The sequence below is a fragment of the Diprion similis genome, chromosome 14 (genome assembly GCF_021155765.1).
Source record: "Diprion similis isolate iyDipSimi1 chromosome 14, iyDipSimi1.1, whole genome shotgun sequence".
Lineage (NCBI taxonomy): Eukaryota > Metazoa > Arthropoda > Insecta > Hymenoptera > Diprionidae > Diprion > Diprion similis.
Genome location: NC_060118.1, coordinates 11,086,783 through 11,110,429, shown reverse-complemented (window position 1 = coordinate 11,110,429; position 23,647 = coordinate 11,086,783). Strand labels below are relative to the sequence as shown.

The 23,647-nt window shown below is 35.9% G+C and overlaps 1 protein-coding gene across 1 annotated transcript in view; it reads left to right on the top strand.

Moving 5' to 3' along the window:
* The window catches only part of LOC124414756 (lachesin-like), a 44,626-nt gene extending 24,369 nt beyond the window's left edge, over nt 1–20,257 (top strand). Inside the window, exons 6-11 of the mRNA XM_046895816.1 lie at nt 2,025–2,148; nt 3,530–3,667; nt 6,245–6,364; nt 7,571–7,741; nt 8,288–8,619; nt 20,246–20,257. Of these exons, the coding sequence (XP_046751772.1) occupies nt 2,025–2,148; nt 3,530–3,667; nt 6,245–6,364; nt 7,571–7,741; nt 8,288–8,607 (873 nt within the window). The 3' untranslated portion in view covers nt 8,608–8,619; nt 20,246–20,257. The remainder of the gene's footprint in view (nt 1–2,024; nt 2,149–3,529; nt 3,668–6,244; nt 6,365–7,570; nt 7,742–8,287; nt 8,620–20,245) is intronic.
* Nucleotides 20,258–23,647: the final 3,390 nt, after the last annotated feature.

Sequence of the window (23,647 nt, the reverse complement as noted above, 5' to 3'; positions counted from 1 at the left end):
TTGCTCTATCTCAACTTGAACTTTCAAAATTTTGCATTCCGGAGCTTTCAGCCGCCGGGCAAATATTCCGACGATCCGATACTTTGTTTATTCGTAAAAGTTTGATTTCTTTACTTCAAGTTTCGCGACCAAATAATTCGGAATTAAGCGCTTCCAGAGCTTTTCAAATTCGGAACTTCAGCCCCGCCCCACTCGCATACATGTATAACCCACATATACATATACTTACACACGTACACACTCTGTGCGCAGAAAACAGCTGTCACACATGCGCCACGAAGTAGACAAACTCGGAAGTAAACACCCGCGAAAACGATTTATGCACATATACGTACACAGAGAGACACGGACACGGACAAAGTGACAGAGAGACGATTGGCAGAAGGAATTCAGAAGAAAATAAGGAGAAAAGAAGCAAGGAAGGAAGAAGGGAAGGAAAATGAAAAAGGGAAGTAAATTTAAAAAAAGAACAATATAGAACGCGACGACGTCTCGTTTGCACACCTCCTCAAGTCCTGCGGTTTCCGCGACAGAAATACACCAGAAATACACACACCTATATGAATATTAGATATATATATACAATACATATATATGGGGTATTCCACGCCAACTAGACCAGTATTAAATCCTGACTATCTCAAAATTATTTCATGTTTTTTTTTAAGATTCTACTCGGCAAAAAATGCTACCTGAATTTTTTTCAAATTTTTTCATTGAATCGTTCATTTTTTATAAACATTGGAAGTGAATTGCGAATGTCAATTTTTTTAAATCTGAAAATTTTTTCAAAAATCCAGCGAATGACGCAACCCCCCCCCCCCCCCCTCCCCGTTAAGGAAAACGTGGGTCAAAATTTTTTTTCTATTTTTTTTTTAATCACCTAACTCGGAAATTAGAAATTTCTGATCCCAAAAGACCGAAAAGAAAAAAAATTTGGCCCACGTTTTCCTTGACAGGGGGGTTTTTTGTGTCATTCACTGGATATTTGAGGCTTTTTTTAGATTAAAAAAAATGGCCATTCGTAATCGACTTGAAATATTTATACAAAAAAATAAATGGTTCAATAAAAAAAAAAATTCAAATCGCGTTTTTTACCGAATAGAAGGTTAGAAAAAAACATGAAACGATTTTGAGATGGTCGGGGCTTTCAACACTGATCCAATTGGCGTGGAATACCACATATATATATATATATCTATATGTAAAAAGAAGTCTAGAGGAAGCGAGGATCGAGTGGCGAGAGGTGTACATACACGTATACCTAATAGAAGAAAAAGAAGAAGAAGAAGAAGGAACGCCTCGCATGGAAGTGAAAAGGGATGGAAAATAGAAGGAGCCGCTTCTGGTCAAAAAGAAAACTCGCGCATCAAGAAGGTGGTAAATTCGTACCTGCGTAAACGTCGCTGCTCTCGCTGTTCATGCCTTCTTTGTAAACGAGTTTAAAACCCGGTATCGAACACAATTTCACACATTTCCGATCTCTCTTCGAGGACCCTCCGCATCCCCATTTTTTCCTTATATTTGAGAAACGCAAACGCGCGGAAACGTCACGGTTTTCTTCTAAATTTCCTCAATTTTCTCACAGTTCATACGATATCTCTCTTTCTTTTTCTTTTTTCTTTTTTTTTTTTTTTTTTTTCCCCTCGATTCATTTTTATACATTCTTCTGATCTTCCGAGCTATACAAGAGGAAGACAGATACACACACAGAGATAGAGAGAGAGAGAGAGAGGAAAATAAAATGAGCAAAGAAACGAAACTACAGGTTTTATATATACATATACAGTTTATAAAGGGTAAAAATCGGAGATATTTTTAACGACGATGAAATAAGAGCGATTTTCGAACGGAACTCTTTGCTCCTTTTCTTTTTTTTTTTCTTTCCTAGCATATTACGCGTGTTGTTTTTTTTTTTGTTTTGTTTTCCTGCTTATTCGCAAATTGAAACTGCAACGCAGAAACGATTGTTCTATCGATCTGATTCGATTGACGTATCTGTGTATGTTTGTTTCGAATCGAAGGTAAAGCTGACTTGCAAAGCACGAGGAACACCGAATCCAAGAGTAATATGGCGCCGGGAGGATGGCCGGGATATAATCCTTCGGGAACCCACTCCTGGCGGTATACCGATTCAAAAGACGCGCAGTAAGTACCACCGATATATATATATATATATATATATATATACATATATAGATATATGTATGTATACATGCCGCATTGTACAGTGCAATACTTGCGTATGTATTAGATATACGGATACTAGTCGTATTTACATATATATGTGTGTGTACGGGGTGGTGGGTGGGGTGGAGGGGGTGGGGGTGGGGGGGCATAAGCTCGCTTTCTCCCTTTGTTGCGCCGCATGCAATACACCTACCGTAGAGCGGTAAATGCAACGGCACGGTTGCGACATGACACCACCCTTTCCTTGATCGTGCATTCAAAATCACGTGTAAAACGCAGGAGCCAGGAGGAGGATAAGGAGAAGGAAAAATACAAAGAAAGTATGTGGGTGCAGTAATGATAAAAAAAAAAATCTTAAACTTATCCGGGAGGATAAATAAAATTTTAGAAGCGAGTATAGTAGATATAATATAGGTATATCGGTTCTGGGATGTGGTTCCGATTTACGCACTGCACCAGAGTTTCAGAAAATTAAATTCCCCTTTGATTAAAACGTAAAAAAAAGTTTTCGGAAAACTCTTTTTTTTTTTGCTTCTAACCAAAGAAAATAAAAACGATTTTCAGACCGTCTGGGAAGAATTAAATTTTTCAAAATTTTTTTTGTAAATAGTCGGAAAAGAATTTTTTTGAAAATTACTGAGCATTGTTTGGAGTGTTCGAAAATTTTCGCAAATTGTTTTTTTTTTTTTTTTCATCTTCTTTGCTTACAATTAAAAACGAAATCTTTTTTTTCAGCGTGTTCGACTCCTTGAAAATTAAGTAGGTATTTCAATAAGTACCCCGTTTTGCCCCTCCCTGCTCTAATGATTTCGTAATTTATAATACAAATGAAAATCCATTCGCTTTCAACATTCCCCATTTTTCGCAACACGCGGCTGCTGAAATTCGAGCGTCTTTTTTCACAGGCTGAAGAAAAACGTCGAAGAAAAAAAAAAAAAAACTAAAAAAATCTTTCCCTTCCAAAATCTATAATCTCGATTAAATTATTCATATCTATACCAATTTTCAAAAAAATAAGCCAAAATCTTACAAACAAACAACAGGACACTCGGTACAACATATTATACACCGACATAGTTACGTATCATAATAGCGTAAACTTTGGCGGTTATTTGGTTTCGAACTTGGTTTGGAGGGGGGGTAGAACTGTTGCTAAACAGTTGCTGAACAGTTTCAGTTTTCATGATTGATAATTTGCAAGGTTGACTTCGCTGCTGTACCGCACACGCTCGCCTTCGTATCCTCCTGAGACCTGTTGGAGGTATTCCTCCTCCTCCTCCTCCTCCTCCTCCTCCTTCTCATCCTCGTTCTCCTCATCCTTACCCCCGATTCGTTGCAGATATGCCAGTGAGTCAATACGAGGGTGAGATTCTGAAGCTTTCTAAGGTTTCAAGGGCCGAGATGGGCGCCTATCTCTGCATCGCGAGCAACGGCGTTCCTCCAACCGTCAGCAAAAGGGTCATCATAAACGTTCATTGTGAGTAAATTCATCAATAATGAACCTGAGCTTGATTATCAGCCACAATATATGTATATTTTTTTTTTTTTTAAATCTCCCCTGACAAAATTCAACCCCCCCCCCCCCCCACCCATATAGAATTTTATAAAATCACACATTTAATCCTCAATTTCGTACGTTTCGATTTAATTTAATATTATTTAATTTATTTCATTTCTATTTTCATTATTATTATTATTGTTTTTCTTTTTTTTAACCGATCACCGTGAGGTTTCGTCGTCCGATTCGAAATTCGAAAAAAAAAACAAAAAAAAAAAAAAAATAATACTAGAGAAAATTTTTTTTTTTTCGAAAAATCTTCAAAAATATTGTATGCATATATTTGGATCGATGACGGTGAACTTGAATCGAACGACATCCTTACATACTTATACGTGTATCGTATATGTAATAGAAACGAATCCGAACTAATTCGAATAACAATCGAGGCAGGAACGTTTAAAATTATTAAATCCCTGCGTTTTTGGTTCGATTCAAATATTTTTCAACTAATTTTCTTCACTGTAAAAATTTTTATAAATCGTGTGAAATCGTTTTTTTTTTTCTTTGGTTTTTATTCTCATTGGTTGTCTCGAAAGTGGGTAAAAAAATGGATTTTTTTTCAGTATCGTATAACAGATATTTTTTAACATTGACATAAACATTGATGTCCGATTAAAAACATCAGAGTTTAATGATTTTGAACGTCCCTTGTACGATATAAACTTTTTTCAAATTGTCGATTAGTATTTTAGTTTGTGTTATTAAAAATTTGTTCAGATTTATTTCCATCACTCGTATTAAATAGGGACATTGTTTCATTAGTGTTAATTATCAAACTGAGAGAAAAATAACATCGTTCGATATTTTTTAAACAATTATTTTCCGTCATTTTTTTTTCCAACTTCTTATAATTCTATTCATATATCCTCAACCGCAAAGTGTTTGCTAATATTTCATCGATTTTCACATTTAACAATCCTGGTATTTCTTTATATTATAAAGGGTAATTATAATTTTAAAGTAAAACGATAATTAGCCAGACTGAAAGCTTGCAGCGTTTTTTGCTGTGACAATTGTCCTCGGTTTTTCCCGTCGGTTATTTAAAGTTAACTCGGTCGGTCGGTTCTCTTTAGCTCGTAATGTGCCAATTACCTCTCTCTCTCTCTCTCTCTCTCTCTCTCTCTCTCTCTCTTTATATCTCTTTCGGAATGCCGCAAGCGCGTCTGTGTCTCCGAGTACCTTCATAAGTATATTTAGCTTTGAATATTATTAAATTTCACTTTTACAATTAGTTGTACAATCTCCTTCGCTTTATTCATTTCCAAGACTTGCCGTGATGGTGGTGGTGGTGGTGCTCGTTAAGATCTTATGTATAATAGATATATGTATACAATGAAGTTCCGCAAGTGCCTGCAGTGCAGCCGAGACGTTGCAGACTCGTTTAAGGGGTCTACCTCCAACTGACGAGCAAGAAAAAGGGTTTTTTCAAGAATTTTTTCAATCAGTTTTAACTGTAAATGTTCATACAGACTTTGTTAGGCTTAATAAAGACACTTTCGAATTACATAAGAAATTTTTTATTATTGATTTTCATCACTTTTTATACTCGAAAATGGTAGTTGAAAATCATGTTGTTGATGATTTCTCGGTGATGGTTAACCTGAAATTAAAAAATCAAACGTTTTTAAATTCAGCATGTTAATGGTATTGGAATGAATCATACGATTTTTGAAATTTTGATTTTAATTATATTTTCTTTGCAAGAAATTGCAAAACAGCGCTCTTTTTCAATATTTTCGAAAAATAGTCGGCATTTTGTTTATTTTGCAAGTATCAAGAATCGTATGATTCATTTCAAAAGCCATTAACATGCTGAATCTGAAACCGATCAATTTTTTGGTTTCAGGTTAATCATATCTAAGAAATCATCAACACGATGATTTTCAACTACCATTTCGAGTATAAAAAGTGATTAAGATCAATAAAAAATTTTTTAAGCCACCAAGACCCAAGACAAAAATAACTCACGACAGAAATAACCGAAGAAATAAATAACAAGATTGAAATAACACGACCAACAACAACCCAAAACGAAAATAACTCATGACAAAAATAACACAAACAAAAATATCCAAAGACAATAATGATTCGTGAAAAAAAAAAAAACAACCTGTGACAAAAATAACCCATGACAAAGATAAAAGAAAAAAAATAACAAAAACAAAAAAAAAAAAAAAAAAACAACAACAACCAAACACAAGTCGATGAAATTTAATTTGATTTCGAACGTAAAATTTTCTTCGCGGGTTATTTTTTTGAATGTTATTTTTCTTACGAGTTATTTTTCGTTCATTTGTTCCCTATTACCCTGAAATATTACGTCGCAGCGAAACCTTTTTCGGAAATGCGAGGATGTGTTAAAAATTTTGTAAAAACAAACGCGTCGCAGAAATAACTAATTCTTTGAAACGTTTTCCCGCCTGCAAGCGACTCGCAGCTTCATTCTATCAGATCGCTTACTCACTCCTGTATTCGACCTCACTTTTTCATCAGTTCCCCCCGTGATACACGTGCCGAATCAACTGGTTGGTGCTCCGCTCGGAACCGACGTTGTACTCGAGTGTTTCGTCGAGGCCTCGCCCAAGTCCATCAATTACTGGATCAAGGACAACGGTAAGATGATGGTTCAGCTAATTCTGTCCACCGTATTTACCCGACAAAATTTTTCGCAAACGAAAATCGAAACTGGATCTTGCACGGACAAAAAAGGTAAAAAGGGAGGAAAAAAAAAAAACAACTTTTTTTCTTACTGTCGCTGAAAATCTTTGGTTTTTCTTAAATGAAAAAAATCGGTTGCCTTAAGTAGACTGCACGAAACTATTTTTATTCGAAAGATAAAATTTTCGTTATCCATTTGCAAAATCGGAAGGATTCAGTTTGACGATTTCCTCCCCTTCCCTCCCTCCCTTCCTTCCTTCCTTCCTTTCCAAAACCTCAAGGAACCCTCAATCCAAGTACGATACAGTTGTTAACTGGGTCGGGGAGCGTATTATCTAAATTCGTATTAGTTCAGCCTCAGCCTCTGGTGCAGTTCTCGCAGAGCCATTAGATACGGACTCTCCTCGCTCGGAACTTGGCGGACAAGTTACAGTTGTTATCGTTAAAAGATCGGCACGGTCGAAGTTTGCTGCGGTTGATACTAGCGGCAGCTTATATCGAGAGAGTGTTTATGCACTTACGAAGTCGCTGGTACAGCTGCAGTATATTCCGATCCATTATTCAAAATCAACCAAAATCACTCAAAATCGGGTTCAAAGTGATTTTAATCGCGGTTTAAATCGGTAGTTAAAACGATGGAATGAATTATTATCTCGAATCATCCGAAGACTCGAGTTGTTTGATTTTCAATCAGTCTTTTTGACGCGATCTCAAGTTATATTAGATTTTTTGAAAAATCGGTACTTCGATTTTCAATTTTCGATTTTCATCGGCATGTCATAGAATCCTTCGAAGGACGTCGTTTATTGGTACGTACAGTTTTAATTGTAACCGTAAATGATCAAGCGATCGTTCATCAATAAAAAATGTAACTTTTACAGTTTTTTTTTTTCTCTCATTCTTTTTTGGAAAAATTCATTAACGAATAATATCAGCATATCATCGAAATAAGAGAGTGAAAAAAATTTTATAAAATGACTAAAATTTTTGTTGTACAGAACGAAGTTTCGAAATTATATATATTGAAAAATTTTTCTCTTCACATCGTATGAGAATATCATCTTCGGTGAAATTTTTCGTAACTTTTCTTAGCCCCTTTGGTTTTTTTCTGTTTTGACAAAATTTCCGCCCAATTATTCAACGCCGATTTCCATTGTCCAGGGGCGATGATAATATCTAGCAACCGTCACGACGTGCAGACGGTGGCAAAATCCGCATTCGAGATCCGGATGACGCTGACTGTGCGGAGTTTCCACCACCAAGACGTGGGATCCTACAGATGCGTGGCTAAAAACTCGTTGGGAGAAGTAGAGAGCAGCATCCGGTTGTACGGTGAGTGACAGGCGATATCCGGTCGCATAATATTCGATTCAAAGGAATCAAATACCCAGAAAACCGAATGAGATGAAAAATTAAAATACAACCACCCGATGAAATCATCAAGATACACAATTTTCAAAGACGAAAAAAAATTTGTCCAAGTCGAAACAAATGAAGAAGAAAAAAAAAAAAAAAAAAAAAAAAAATTTTGGTCAAATTTACAAATTTGAGATATAAAAAAGTCAAAAGTACACAAAAAAAAAAAATAAAAAATCTTCTTTTCTCTATACAAAGCTTCGTAGAACTTGTTTTAAATTTTGAATTTTACACTTACTTTGCTTTACCATATTTTCAAAATTCTAGTTTAAATTTGGATCGACGTGTATTTGAAAATTCAGTATTATATAATTTTGACAAATCTATTCCGCGTGATTATTCCACTTTACGATTGCACGCGCGATGATAAAAACAAAAAACGAAAAACGAAAAACGAAAAAAGAAAAAAAAAAAAAATTGTAAAAAAAAAAAAAACAACCGAAAATCGGCAATTTTTCGCAGAGATTCCGGGACCTACGAGAACGCAAACGGCTTCCTGGCCTAGCGGTTTTATCGACGAGGACGAGGAGAGCGTCGACGCCTACGGTTCGGCCGAATTCGAAAAGTCGGACGCTAAGCAGTTTCAGCCGATCGACAACACGGTTTACGGCCAGGCGGCTCATCCCACAGTTTTTTCTACCTCGGGGCCGACCGTCAAGCTCGCCAAAAAACGGCCCAACTTCATCGTCGGCTCCTCGTCGACCGTCAATCGCGAGACCTACGTTCTCATGACGGCGACCCTACTCGTTCACGTGTCTGCCACTAATTTCCAGTGGCGTTGACGCTGAATCGGGGTGGCGAGAGGAAAGAGAAAAAACAAATAAATGACAAGAAAAAAAGAAAAGAGAAAAATAATCGGAAAAGGAGAGTAAAAATAGGATACAAATATATATGTATAAATAAGAGCCTTGGATTACGTGGTGAGAAAGTGAGAGATAACAATAATATGTATAATCTGTAAAGTTTCGTTTGTTAATTATTAATAATAATAATGATAATAATAACAATAACAACAATAACAATAATAATAATAATAATGATGATATCATTGATAATGGTGATTCAAGATTATTCTCATATATATTCATCATCATCATCATCATAATCATCGTCAGCGTCGTCGTCGTCATCGCTCTCTTCGTTTATCATCATCATCGAATTTGGGAAAATTAATTACAACGTTAGCGCAGTTTTTTCGAAACTAAAATTTATCGGGGATTATAGATTTGCAAAAAAAAAAAAAAAAAAAGAAAAAAAAATCGTATCTCAGAAAAGGAGAGAAAGAGGAATCGTTACGATTTAATTGGAAAATAGTAGATTTTTTGAAAAGCCTTAAATGATTAAAAAACATTCTTCCTTAATATATAATATGAGTGTTCGATATAGTTCAATAAGCAAAAATCGAAGAAAACAAAAAAAATACGAAACAAGGAAATTACGTGTAAAAGAAAAAAAAAAAATCTGCAAAACGAATCGTGAATCGGCGTACCTAATTGAACGGATAGATTTTTTTTTCTCGTTCAAAGTCTTGGAGTAAAAGCATCACTACAGTGTATATAATAATGTTTAGGTTAATAATAACGAATCCGCACAATTATACATACACCATATATGTATATATATACCTATATATTAGGGTAGCGCAAAAGAATCGACTATTTTTTTTTTTTTTCATCGAGTCTCGTGTGACAAAAAGTTAGTTTTTGATGTTTTAAGAGCCCACGCCAAGGGACAGCTCAGAAAAAAATTTTTTAAGCGGTCGCTCCACATTTTTTAAAACGTCAGAAATCGTTAAAAATCGATTTTTTTTTTAATTTTTATCGTTACGGTATAATTTTATAGACAAAAAAAAAAAAAATAAGTTTCCGAAAGTTTCACTTCAAAATTTGAATTTTAAAAGGTCACTCATAATTGTTTTCCAATTTTTTGGTGCATTTCTTTAGATCTCTTCGAGCGACCTTCTAATATTCATATTAAAATTTCATAAATTTTTTTTCTTCTATTTAGTAAGAAAGAATCGATAACAATACACCACGACATGAATTAAAAATCAAACAAAATACTGAAAATATAATTTTTTTAATTTAATTTTTTGACGATTTTTGACATTTTAAAAAATTTTGAGCTACCTCTTAAATTGTTTTTTTTGAGCCGTACTTTGGAGTGAGCTCTTAAAACATCAAAAACTAACACTTTGTCACACGAGACTCAAAAAAAAAAAAAATAGTCGGTTTTTTTGCGCCACCCTAATATATATATATATATATATATATATATATATATAATATATATATATAATCTCTATCGCACGTATAATTGCGGTGAAATTATGGAGCTTGATAATCCCATTCGAGAGTGGATGTACAAGGGATTCCAAGTGTTAAGTAGCTTGTCGTGTGTGGCAACTAATTAAGGGTGAGGGGTCTGGAGGCGGAATTTCGGGGCAATTTAAAATCGATTCCGTATAGCCTTTGGGGCGTGCGAAAAGGGATGGGGGTATTTGAACCCCCCCCCCCCCCCCCCCCCGAGGGCTTTCTTGGCGGCGTGGCGTGGCACCAGTTGTAAGCTGCTCGGGTAATCTCCCGCCTAATCTGCTTAGTTATCCGCCATTTATCAGTTGGCCTGACGTTCCCGATGACTGCCCGCCGATCAGACTCGACGGTGGAAAAAAGTGGCGGATAAAAACGGGGATGAGAGAAAACCGTTTGATTACCCGACGTTAGTTTTTTCTGTTTCTTTTTTTTTTTTTTTTTTTTTTTTTTGCTTTTTCTCCCGTTTTCAGAAATAATCTCAGGGGTGAAAAATATACGATTTCGAAGGATAAACCTTCTTCCAAGGATACCCGAACTGTATCCTGCGTGCGTGGGTTGTTTGATTTTTTTTCTTTTTTTTTTTTTTATTCTCTGAATTTGAATCTGATAAAAATTTTCGAGTTCAACGATTCGCATGAAAATTTCAGACGAAGAATCAACAATACGACTAAGATTTGACAACGATTGTTTTTAATCTTTGACATATTTACACGCACGATCGTAAAGTGGCGAAACTATAAACTTTTGTAAAACTGACGCTTATTTCATGATTTTTATATATATATATATATAGAATTCAGAGGTGATTTGGACGTCAAAATGAAGCCGTGAAACTACAATGTTGTGATGGAGACATTTTTCAAGACATTTATATTCACAATGTCGAAATCTGTTGAGAAAAAAACCGGAAAAACAGGTTTTTTCTGATTTTATTTTTTTTTTTATTTTGGCAATTCCAGAGTTTCGTAAACCCTAAAAATTCGTTGAAATTAGAAAAAAGTGATTTTAAATCGAAGCTAATGCTATTCTTATATGACCAAAGCTCGTGAAAAGGTAAAAAGAGATTATTGTCTCACGTGTACAAAAAATTGTTGACGATTAAATTATTCCTGACTAAAAGCTTACATATAAGGTCAAATGAAAAAAAAAATGTTCATATATATATATTTAACAATAAGCTTCGAAGCTGTTGCGATTATGGATGAAAAATTATGCCGATTACTCGCAACGCCGCTAGTTGCAAAAAAAGAAAATGAAAAAACGAAACCAAACAAAAACAAGAAAAAAAAAAAAAAAAAAAAAAAGAACAACAACGAGCGACGAAAGCGTAAGATTATAATGTATAATTGAAATGCCGGTGTAAAATTTAACGTCGGCGATGCGAGTTCGAGTTCGAGTTCGAGTTCGAGTTCGAGTTCGCTTTGCGAAAGAAGTAAAAAGGCTAGAAAAATGCGAATAAGAATAATAAAAAGAGGTGGTGGTGGTGGTGGTGGTGGTGGAACGTATATATAAGGCGTTCGAGAGAGGAAGATTTTCCACGGAGTGAAATCTTAGTTTCCCTTCATAAATAAACACAACTGCTCGAACATCTGGCGCAGACGTAATTCATCGTGAATTAATTTAAGGGCCTATGCTTTCGCCGCCGCACTAGTACTTTCATTAAGGTTTAGACCCGTGGCGGTGGTGCCTTACGGCTGCCTTACGGCGCCATTTGGCGGCTCACTTTATGCTGATTTTATTTCCTTTCTTTCTAGAACTTGGAGAGAGAGAGAGAGCGAGAGAGAGAGAGAGGGAGGGGAGGGGGGGGAGAGAGATCTTAGCAATTATGCGGTATTATTACTCCCGGCATGCAGCGGTAAAGGGGGTGAGGAGAAATCGCTACCCCTCCAGCTCTTTTTTCCCCGCGAAAAATTGTCGTCGAAAATTTTCCTGGAAAAGCAATTTCGATTTAACCGATTCGCCAACTCGCCTCGCCTTTTCCTTTTCCTTTTCATTTTCCTTTTCATTTTCCTTCCTCATCCCTGTTTAGCCACGAGCAGCAGCCTTACTCGCGAATATTCGCGACTGCACGCACGTGCTTCTCGCTCTTTGCTGAAACACTTCGCACCACCCGGCGCCCCGTGTGTGACATGAATATTTGTTCCTAATAAAATACGCTTCATCACCCATTGCGGCACGGGTTTTGCCTCTCCGTAGGTATATATCTCGCTTTCAGCTAGCGCGCGAGCTTCGAGAACAAGAAAAAATTTTTTTTTTTTTTTAAAAAAGCTCACTTATTCCGACAAAATATTTTATCCAAATTCCTGATGAGAACATTTCTTCAAAGTAAAATTCGATGAAAATCGTTCTATTCTATTCTTTTTTTTTTTTTTTTTTTTGGTTTGTTCTTCGCCGTTTTTTTTCAATGGATTTATAGCCAATTGTTTGAAAGAAAGAAAGAAAATTTGATTTTCAGATTCAAATATGAGTCGATTTTGTCTTAAGAAATAATTAATACTTAGCTGGGACGCACGGTTGATGTAAAAGCTTGGTTTTGTCTATTTGAAGCTTATACAGGTTTACATCGTTTTCATAAAATGTTAAAACGGCTTTTCGCTTTCAATTTCAAGTCTGTATTTAAGCTTATAATAAGCAAAAAGTTAAGTTCGTTAGATATAATTACTCACCTCACTGTCCAAACAATATTGAAAAAAATTACCACCGTTAATTGAAGAAGCTTTAATGAAACGGTTGAATTTTTTTTTTTCTATTCTATCCCTAAAAATTCTACCTCAGTGAAATCGAATATTACTCTAGTTTTTAAAATGTAAGTTCATTTCCCCCCCCCCACCCTTCGAACAATCTTTAATTTATAATTAATACCCGACGGGCTCACGTAAAATAATTGTTGTTAACGAGAACGAGAAATGTGAGACAAAGTAATTACTGTGGTTACTTGTTGTACGTTAACAATAGTCTTCGTTTGTATTCGTGTTAATTGATCATCAACGTGAACCAAAGTGAAAACAATCATTTTTGCAAATAATTTATATCTCTTTTCCGTGTTTCTGTCTCAAATTTTAAGAAATCAAATCTTTCGACAAAACAATTAGTTAATTGTAAGAAGAATTTTCATTTCGCCTGCAGTCACTCGCAGCGCAAGTTTCTTGTTTGAGATGTTATTGTTGCGAAAAAAAAAACAACAACAACAGCAACAACAACAAAAATACCAACGATGACGCCAACGAAAACAATAAAAAAACAACAAAAACATCAACGACGACAGCGAAAACAACGAAAACAACAACAACAACAAAACAACGAACAACGATGGCGACGACAACAACAACAAATAAAAACAAAACGACAACGAATGTCAGTTTCAATAGACGATTTTTTTCTTGGAGTGTGAAGTAGAAAAAAAAAAAAATGTACGACTTAGCGAATTCGAATTGTGTTGAAATATAAAATCTTATCGAAACTGCTTTTCTTTTTTCCCCCGTTTTTCTCTCTCTCTCTCTCTTTCTCTGTCTCTCTCTTTTATTTCCGGTGAACACCGAGGCGGAGTTAACAAGCGGTTAAGCTTCTGGAGACGTTAAAGGTGATAATTAGCGGGATCGGAGGGGTTGCAGGAAGCGACTCGTGCCACGGACTGAGTAGTTGGTGGCCGGTCGGTCGGATTTCGCTGGGCAAAGTCGCTCGGTCCTTCCCTCGTTTGCCGTCATTAGCCCCGATGTTTACCAAAGTCTCTGGCTTTCCTCGCTTTCCTCGTTTCCTGCGCGTACCCAACTGTTGTGTCTCCGATCGGCGTTACATCTATTCACCACTACATCCGTACTTTCCCATATCCCGCCCCTATAACGTCCTCCGATTTCACCCTACCTACGGCGCCTACTTCCACCCATGGAGTTCAGACGAAACAATCCTCATAGAATTTTCCCGGTGGTTAGGTAAGTTTATCACCTCGGCTCGATCGATTTCATCTATTTTCATCCACAGGTGTTTCGCTGATTTTTTTTATTTCATATATAACGGCCAAAACTATACGCCCATCGAATTGTATTCGCACGAAATTTATATACATATATATATTTATATATAAATAAATATCTATGAAACTTGTAAATTTATTCTTATTGTTCGTTTATCTTTCAGCGCGATATTATTCTTTGTTGACTTGATCGGTGGTTTCCCCCCCCCCCCCCCCTCTTCTTTTGCAATAAAAATCGAAACGAGTTTCCTTTCTAATCAAATTCTATCTGCTAATTCATTTGTCTTAATCTGATGTGTTAAGATTTCTATATAAAAAAAAAAAAAAACAAAAAAAAAAAAATTTGGAGTCACTGGGATTCTATTAATAAACATTACTGTACACAAGAGTAACGACTCGATTACTCGAATTCACCAGATGCGGTACAAGAAACGTTCTTGTTGTTGTTGTTGTTGTTTTTTTTTTACGATTAAATCGAAAATCGCGATCGAATCATGAACCGATTTCAGTATTATAAAGTAAAATTGCAGGTATATTCGAATGGTGGAAAAAATTTTGTCTGATGAAAAAGAAAATTTTCTTCATCGGTACGCAAAAAGTTTTATTAAAAGAATTAAATACTCTGTATCGCATATATAATAACATTAATAAAATACGTCGCAATTCGTCGTTAAAATATTCTAATAATTATGCGACACGTGTCTATTTTTCTTATTTCGTAATATTTAATAGAGTCGTAATTACAACGATTCTGATTTTTCTCAAGCCCTGTTCTTTCCTTATAGTGCTTCGCTGCTCGCTCACAGTTCAGTCTGTGGAAATAAACCGTAGATGAGTGAGAGTTTATACCTTTCTCACTGTATGTGCTTTAATTATTTTAGTTAATTATAACCTGGCACGACAATAGCAGGTAGACCTTTAGCTCCTGTAATTATTATTGCGTAACCGTTTTGCTCTACAACAACGATATAATAATAATAATAATAGAGCAACGATTTATTATACCCATTTCGTTATAGGTACGCAGGTACGTATGGACGATTCAATAACCTTTTCAAACATTCAAATCCACGTTCTGACGCCAAGAATTAAATTATCGTTTCCCATTATTTCTTCAAATCGTCCCGGAGTTTTCTATTCTTGAAAAAATTTCTTCACAATACACGTTATCATAAATTCACCACGAATCGGATAAAAAAAGCGATTCGAAAATGAATTTTTCTCTTATCTTAAAACGTTTCCATTTCCTTTCATTTGTGTTATACAAGGTAATCTTTTTACTTTTTGTTTTTTCTGCATTTCTATTTATTCACTAGATATCATATCAAACGATAATAATCATCGTCGTTATTTATCCAACAACTGTTTAAAAAATTGTAAAAAAAAAAAACAAAAAAAAAAAAAACAAAGAAAAAAACCGAAAACACTCGTATCGTTACAGGGTGCAAAATCGTGTTTAACAAACGATTAAAACAAAACCCTGGGAGAGAAAAGTATCGGATAACGGTAGTAGTAGTAGTAGTAGTGAGTTAAGCCGTGTAAGCAACAAGTGTTGCTTCTCTTTATCCTTAGCGAACCGAGAAGATAAAGAAATAGAATAAAAAGAAAAACAAGGCGAAGAAAAACAAACGAACAAGAATCGAGAAAAAAAAAAAAAAACTAACAGGGTTTCACAGACAGTGGCTGTAAGTAGAGAATCGAAGGGTTGAACATCCCTCGTACTTTTTTCACTCGGTTTCACAAGCAGCCGGGCTGGCGAATAATGAAGGCAAAGAGAGTCAAATCAAATTCTCGTGCAGGGCGCGAGTGAAGATCCGATCGGCGTGAAGCAAAAAAAAAAAAAAAAAAAAAAAAACCAAAAAACCACTAAAAAACCAAAAACAAAAAAAAAAAAAAACCCCAAAAGAAACAAAAACTGAACTGTATTTTCGCCGCGTGTCGGGTTTGACGCCAAAAAAGAAACAGAAGAGAGAAGAGAAAAAAAAAACGGCGCGAAAAGCTAAAAGATACCCCCGTGAAGAAGGGGTGGGGGTGGGGGTGGAGGGCGAGGATCCTTCAACGTTTTTATGGATACGCTTTGCACGTCACTCGGCGGTCGTCAGTCGGCCGTGTCAGTCACATATCGCCACCCATCTCGCTTCACATTAACTGTGAAATGGATCACGTATCTTCCCGATCGTAAAACGTCCGCCGCCGCCGCCGCCGCCATTTCTACGATGCGGACGACGGTGAGAAGCCGCTGAGAATTCGCGAGCTTTCCACCCACGTCCTTCAAGAAGGTCATTGTTTACTCCACTTTTTTCTTACCCCGAAAACACCCTGTTTTATACTTTTCACCCCGTGAACCCCTTTCTAGCCGCCGCCGCCACCCCCACCCCTGCCGCCAACTATTTTATTATCATTATCACTCCGAACCTTAGCCGAACGATTTTTTTTTTTTTGTGGTATGTCTTTTTTTTCATTTTTTTTTTTTTGGTTTCCACCCTTTTTATCAACCCCCAAAGTTTCCACGAATCGGTATGAAAATATCAGGAATATTATCTTTGGGTTCGTTTTGCTATTTGCAATGCCTACAGATTTGTATACTTGTTTGTGTAAGCCGTTTTTGATTATTTTTTTATTTCTCTGTTCGTCGAACCTTTTGTCAAAATTATTTTTTATTCTTTGCTTCGATCGCTTGTAATTATTATATGTATACAGGTAGGCGGGTACGTTAATTATATTGTTTAAATAATTACTGATTTTTAACTCGAGCGAATTTTTATCCGTCAAGTTTTGACAAGCGTTACGCAAAAAATTAATTTCATCGTGCTTCGTTCTTATTAATTTTCTTTGATTTTTTTTTTTTTTTTTTTCTTTCAATACACATACGTAAGATAAATTTAAGAAAATATCCTTGTAGTCTAATTGCACGAGTTTATTTTCTATTATTTTCTAAAAACATCGTTTTTGTTTTACTTTAACTTTTGTAGACTGGAAAGAAAATAGTTGAAATTTATTCACCATCCATTAGAAGAATGAAAAAAAAATTGTTATCTGAATTTTTTTTTCACCATTTCTTAGAGGGAGGTCGTTATCCATCAGATTTTTTTTTTTTTTTTCAGGTTTTTGGTGAAATTTCGGTGAATTTGTTCAAAATAGAAGAAAAATAAATTAATTTTATTGTAGAAAAGCAACAAAAATTAATAAACGTCGTGCCCCACCTTCCTGTACCTATAAATTACATGTATAAGTTACAAGAAAAGATAAACGTATGTAATTAACAATAAACTGAAAACGATATTGCAGGATAATTATGTGTAAAAAGTGTAAAATATCATGAATCAAAATAAACAATTTCCTAACAATTATTATTACTCACTCAAGTCTTGACACAATTTTCTTACTCTCCATCACCTTTGGCGATATAAGAAAAGTATTAGTCTCGGTTTCAGAGGAAACGGATTAATGAAAAAGTTTCAAACTCACAGGATTTTACAATCAAATGGTGGCTATAAAAAATTGCTACGTCCCATTTAATTTGAACTTCCGATTCTACCGGTAATGAATCGATTTTCAATGTTCCACAGACGAAAACATCATTCTTTCAAATAAACGATCAAATTTTTCTCAATTTATATATATATATATATATATATATATATTAGGGTGGCGCAAAAAACCCGACTATTTTTTTTTTCTGTGTCTCGTGTGACAAAATGTTAGTTTTTGATGTTTTAAGAGCCCATTCCAAAAGAAAGTTCAGAAAAAAAATTTTAAGAGGTCGCTCCACATTTTTTCATATTATAACATTTCGTCAAAAAAATCGGTTTTTTAGCGCCACCCTAATATACATATTTTTTTTAAATGCATCAACTTTTCTGATGAAAAGTATCTCTCAAAAACTGTTTCTCCGGTGTGTGTGTGTTTTTTTTTTTTTTTTTTTTTTTTTTTTTGCTTTTCAATATCGCATTTGTCTCGTAGGTACGTCGGCGGAAGTACTTCCGGTTATCGATTTCAACCGATTTCGGCTAGATTCAGAGCAAACTGCATTCGGCCCACGAACCTTGCCCGCACGTATGGGTGGTAGACTTGCCCAGAGAACGTGTCCCGACAACGTCCCACGGGTTCCGGACGGCGAATCCCAATTGCCCGAACTGGAACCGAACAGATGGCACCCGCGAGTCCTTTCCCTTCCCTTCCCTTCCCTTCTCTTCGCCGAGTTCAACATTGTTTAACTGTTTAGCCTACAAATGTGTGTGTTTGTGTGTGGGAAATAGGAAGGAAGCCGCGTGGCTTCATAGAGTTTTTGAAAATAATCCGGGAATGATTTCGAGTCCTTGAATAGTCAGTCAGCCGGCTTTCAGGAGAAGGATATTGGAAGGGATGAAAAACGGGATCAAGGACCGGGTGGAAAAAAATATTGCAACACATTTTTGAGAGCGGATTAAAACTGGAGGAAAGAGTTGGCGTATAACTCGCAATTCCAGAGTTTGATAATCGCTGCTCGCGAATATAATCTCTGCAGGGGTAAAGAATTTTTGTAGTTTGTTTTTGTTAATCTTCTTTTTCATCGCAGGTATTACAACCCTGTGCGGAATTTTACAACATTTTATATCTATCACTTTATATTACGTTTTGCAATTTGCAGCTAAACCTCAACGTTTCCATTTTCTATTTTTCTCCCTTTGTGGGATGTTAATTAATGTAGAATTCATTAGTGACTTTTGTTTTGACAATTTATTACTGCGATTTTCAATAATTGCAAAAGCGAAGGGTCTTTCATCAAGCTGAATACCGAAACGTTGAATATTACCAACGAACTTTAGTTATGCCCGCGGTTTTATTTTCGCAGAAATTATTATTATTTCTTTACACCGGACACACGGTCCGAAATTTTTTTTTTTCCCCGCATTTTATTTAGTTTGACGCACGGATAAATATTTATTCGTTAGTCGAGAATTTTCAGAGTTTTCTATTTTTCGAATACCTACAGTTTTTTTCTACGCAGGAATACAAAGGATTACAGGTAGGTGTGTATATATATATATATATATATATATATATATATATATATATATATATATATATTTTACGTATACAATCTGTTTCGATGTCACAAAAGATTAGAGAATCAATCACCGAGGCTGGAGTAAAAATAATTTAAAAATTTCACATTGCGTAAGAAATTTTTGGTAGAATTAATTGTCGATCGTAATTATGAATTGACTCCGTTTCTTATTTTTTTATTTTTTTTTTTTTTTTTATTGAGAGAGAGAGAGAGAATCAAACGTATTTTTTTTTATTTTTGCTTCTATCTACGCGTATTTAATAAATTTATAACCGAATGTTGTTTTAAAACAAATTTGAACGGTTATCGTGTAATAACAACGAAGAAGAAAAATCGATCAATGATATTCCACAATGTCGAGAAAAAAGAAAAAAAAAAAAAAAAAATGACGCACAGTTTATTACTAAAAATTTAAAAATTTCGAAATTGTCTTCCGAATTAATTCGATCCCTAAAAGTAAAAATCATTTCGAAATAAACGCTCTCTCGATCAAAACCGACTAAAATCTAAATTTTTCTTCGGTTCAATAACAACGCGGTTTCAAGTTAAAGGAGAAAAAATTAGTCGTAAGGAGGGAAAAAAAAAAAAAAAAATTTGCAAAATTTCGAAAAAACAAACAGAATCTCGCGCCGAGTAGTTTTTCGAAATCAAACAACGAACCGCATGATTTTGGCGAGACTCGTTCCAGAGAATCTGAATCAGGAAGATCGGTCTCCTCAGGGGTCAGATTATATATTATATATACATACATACATATACATATATATATATATATATTCGAATAACGTAAAGAGTAATATTTTCCCATGGACGAAGGGGACCGTCAATGTAAATATCAGAGATTGGCCAGTATCTGGCAAATATTTGACTGCAGCCTTCATCGGGGGCGATATGTATACGTTGTATCGTGAGCACACAAAACGCGTGCGCGCCACGTGGGTATAACGCACCATGCGCTTCTTCTATCTATGTCGTATACGTTAATATACATATATGTACCAGGGTGGCTGAATTTTTTTTTTTTTTTTTTTCCGCTCGAAAACTTTGCGACAAAAATCTGAAAAACGAGAACAAAAGAAACCTGGAAGAGGTAGGGAAAATATTTATAGGTCGTTAACGATTGTTGTAATATTTTTTTTTTTTTATACATTTTTATGCGTACAACTTACGGTTGTTTTAGTTTTGGTTTACTTTTTTTTTTTTTCGTATAGTGGTCTAATTAATTCATTCTTCATAAAAGCAATAATGCAGCAATGAAAACGAAATATTTTTCCATCATTCAACATTGTCGAATCTGCACAGGTTTATATTGTATATATATATATATATATATATATATATAATATATTTTTTCGAGTGTGTGTGTATGTGATATATAATGCATGAATAGCTATTCACGTATCTCTCGGTCAGATTGAGTTTCTGTTTACCTGCAGCACGGAATGCCGGATGTAAATCGTCCGACACGAGCCAATCTGTTATAAACATATATGAACTTGAGATTGAATCGCTTCACGGATTCGCGGATCAACGATTATAATAACTTTTTTCGTTTCGGTTACGATCAGGATGTGTAGATGATATATATTTTTTATAAATACGTGTACGATTTTTATATTGGGAAAGATTTTTTTTTTTTTTGATTTTGTCAATTTTTTTCCCCTATGTGCAAAATGACCGCATCATTTTCACAAATGATCAATATTGGGTAATCGAAAAATTATTTAATTAGAATTTTTTTTCATCGAGAGATCGTATTATAGAAAAGTCTGAGCGACAATGAAACCGAATTACTTAGGGTATACATATAACCAATTCCCAGTTTTAATTGATCACCGTATTCTATGAAACGGTTGAAAAAAGAAAGAAAAAAAAAAAAAAAAAGAAAAAGTAGCAAAGTTCACCCTAAAATTCAACGAAACACTTTCCTCCCCCGACAAAAAAAAAAATTTCTTACTTTCTGTTTTCCGCAAAACGTAACGTGCAAAGATATTCGACCCTGATTTCTTGCTCATATCTTTATCTGCTTAATGAAAACCAGAGAAGAGAAAAAAAAAAAAAAAAAAAGAAGAAACGAAAAATGAAAAGCAGAAAAAAATGAAAAATCGCCACTCGTTTCACTCTAAAATTCAACGAAACGCTTTTCTCGTAAAAAAATTAAAAAAAAACTTTCTTCGGCTTAGCTATTATTCCACGAAGTATAAGCGCGTGGAAAATTTTCCACCCTGAATTCTTGCTCTTTCCCTTATCTAGTCGACGATAAAGGATAAAAAAAAAAAAAAAAAAAAAAAAAGTGGTAGGGAAAAAAGAAAATTCCCTTTCCCGATTATCCACCGGAATTTCCCTTCACTACGAAATCAGCGGTTCGCTAACAATTGGATCGTTCTCGACCGTCGTTGTTCCCTGGGGTATTTCTACCCCCTCTACCACCTCCGCCCCTCCTCATTCCCCGACGGTGAACAAGGAACATATCCAGAAGCATGGCAGAGATCTAGGGTGTTAAACGGTCTGCCGGGTTGGTGGATGAGCAGGGTTGCACCCCGGAGTAAAGGTCGAGTTTCCCTCTCTCCTCTCTCTCTCTCCTTCCTCTCTCTCGCTTCGCTCATTTGGTCACACGAGCTCGACTCACTCACCCCGAGGTTTTTCCCGCCTCTTTTTCTCTTCTTACTCTTCACTTTCTTTCTCTCTCTCTCTCTCTCTCTCTCTGTGTTATCGGGGGGTGTATCATCATCATCGTGTCGAGAGTCCGCATCAAGCGGAGACAAGCCAGGCGACCTTAGTTTGGGGGTTGGGGGTGTGGAAGGAGGGCTCGTGCGATTAGGGACGGTAAGTGTATAATTTACCGTCACCATTTTATGAAAATATTTCGAGCCCCCGACCCCCGTCGAGTCGAGCACCAGGTCCCAGGTGGAAACCGGCATTCCCCTGTCACGCGGCGTACTATTAATTTCGCCTTACTAATCTCCAATTTGTGTCTCCTTACTTCGCAAAGTATTACCTACTACACTCACCTTTTGCCCACCCCTTCACCCCTCCTCCAACCCCCAGTGTCTCTCAATTCGAAAGAGACGCCGATTTATATCCCCTACGTGGGAGGGAGGCACGCGACCCTCACACACGCTTCGAATTATACCACGCATGGATCTTGCGCTACATCCCCCCACCCCCAACCCCAACCCCAACCCCAACCCAAACCCAAACCCTGGCGGACTTTCTCTCTCGGAACTCTCTCTTCACCCTCGCCTCTCCGTCTCCTAAACCTTGCTTTACAAACCCCGCAAGAAAACCACTTTCCAAACTTCCAAACCCTCGACCTATGACCTGCAGCGTTTCTTGCTCGTCCTTCGTACCGACTACGCTTCTGCTGCTCCTGCTGCTACTGCTGCTACTGCTGCTGCTGCACCCCCTTATCCCTCTAATTAAAATTGCCCCAGAGAATATTCGCCGGGTGCTCGAAACGGTCAAATTTCACTTTTCCTTTACCACGATTTCTCTTTTTTTTTTTTTTTTTATTATTATTCAAAGGTAATGGGAAAGTTTGAGGTTAAATTATTATTCGTATTTCATACTATCGGAATTAGAAATTATTTTCTAGAAACGGTGTGACGGTTAAAAACGAACGGAAGAAAAGGATGGCGATCAAAGTTTGAATGGGACAGGGTTCAATTGTTTTTGGGAAAATCGTAAATCCTTCATTTTTAATCGATACAAATACAACTAATCGATGCAACAGTTGCTGGTTATAATCTTCGAAAAATTCTGAACTAAAACTCGAATGAAAAAATTTTTATTCAAGAAAATGAAACCAAAATTTAAAAAATTCAAATTAATTGTATAATACTAAAGTACGCTTGAGAATTGTTGATTACTCATTTTCAATCGATACAAATCATCGACAAACGGTTCTGCAATATTTTTCATCAAAAACTTTAATCCAAAACTGTATTTTCATCTCAAACTCTTAATTTTTTGATTTTTACAGATTTCCTAAACTTACCCCAAAAAACTTCTTTAATTCTCTTACGTCGAATGGATGACAATTTGACAATAAGATAAAAAACTGAAACTGTTTGTATTCGGGGATAGATTTTTTTCTCTCTCCTCCTTTTTTTTTCTTTGCATCAGCTGTAAAATTCTAATGTCGATCAGACGTGGAACGTCCCTTACTTTTCCCTCCCTCCTTCGCTCCCTCACCCCCCTCCCCATCGCCCCATTGAATTGTTAGAGCTGGAGAGTTCCGGCGGGTGTGTGTTTGAAAAGTTTTAAATAATTCCAGTTTCATAAGATTTCGCGTGTGCGAGTTTTATCCGCTCATGCGCCATTCTTTTCTTACAAGATCGATATGCAGGGTGGTTTCCGGTATGAGAAAGTGCCCAAAGTGCGAATATATATATATATATATATGTATGTGATCTACTTGAGCACTTTCTCATACCGGAAACCACCCTGCATATCGATCTTGTAAGAACAATATATATATGTGTGTGTGT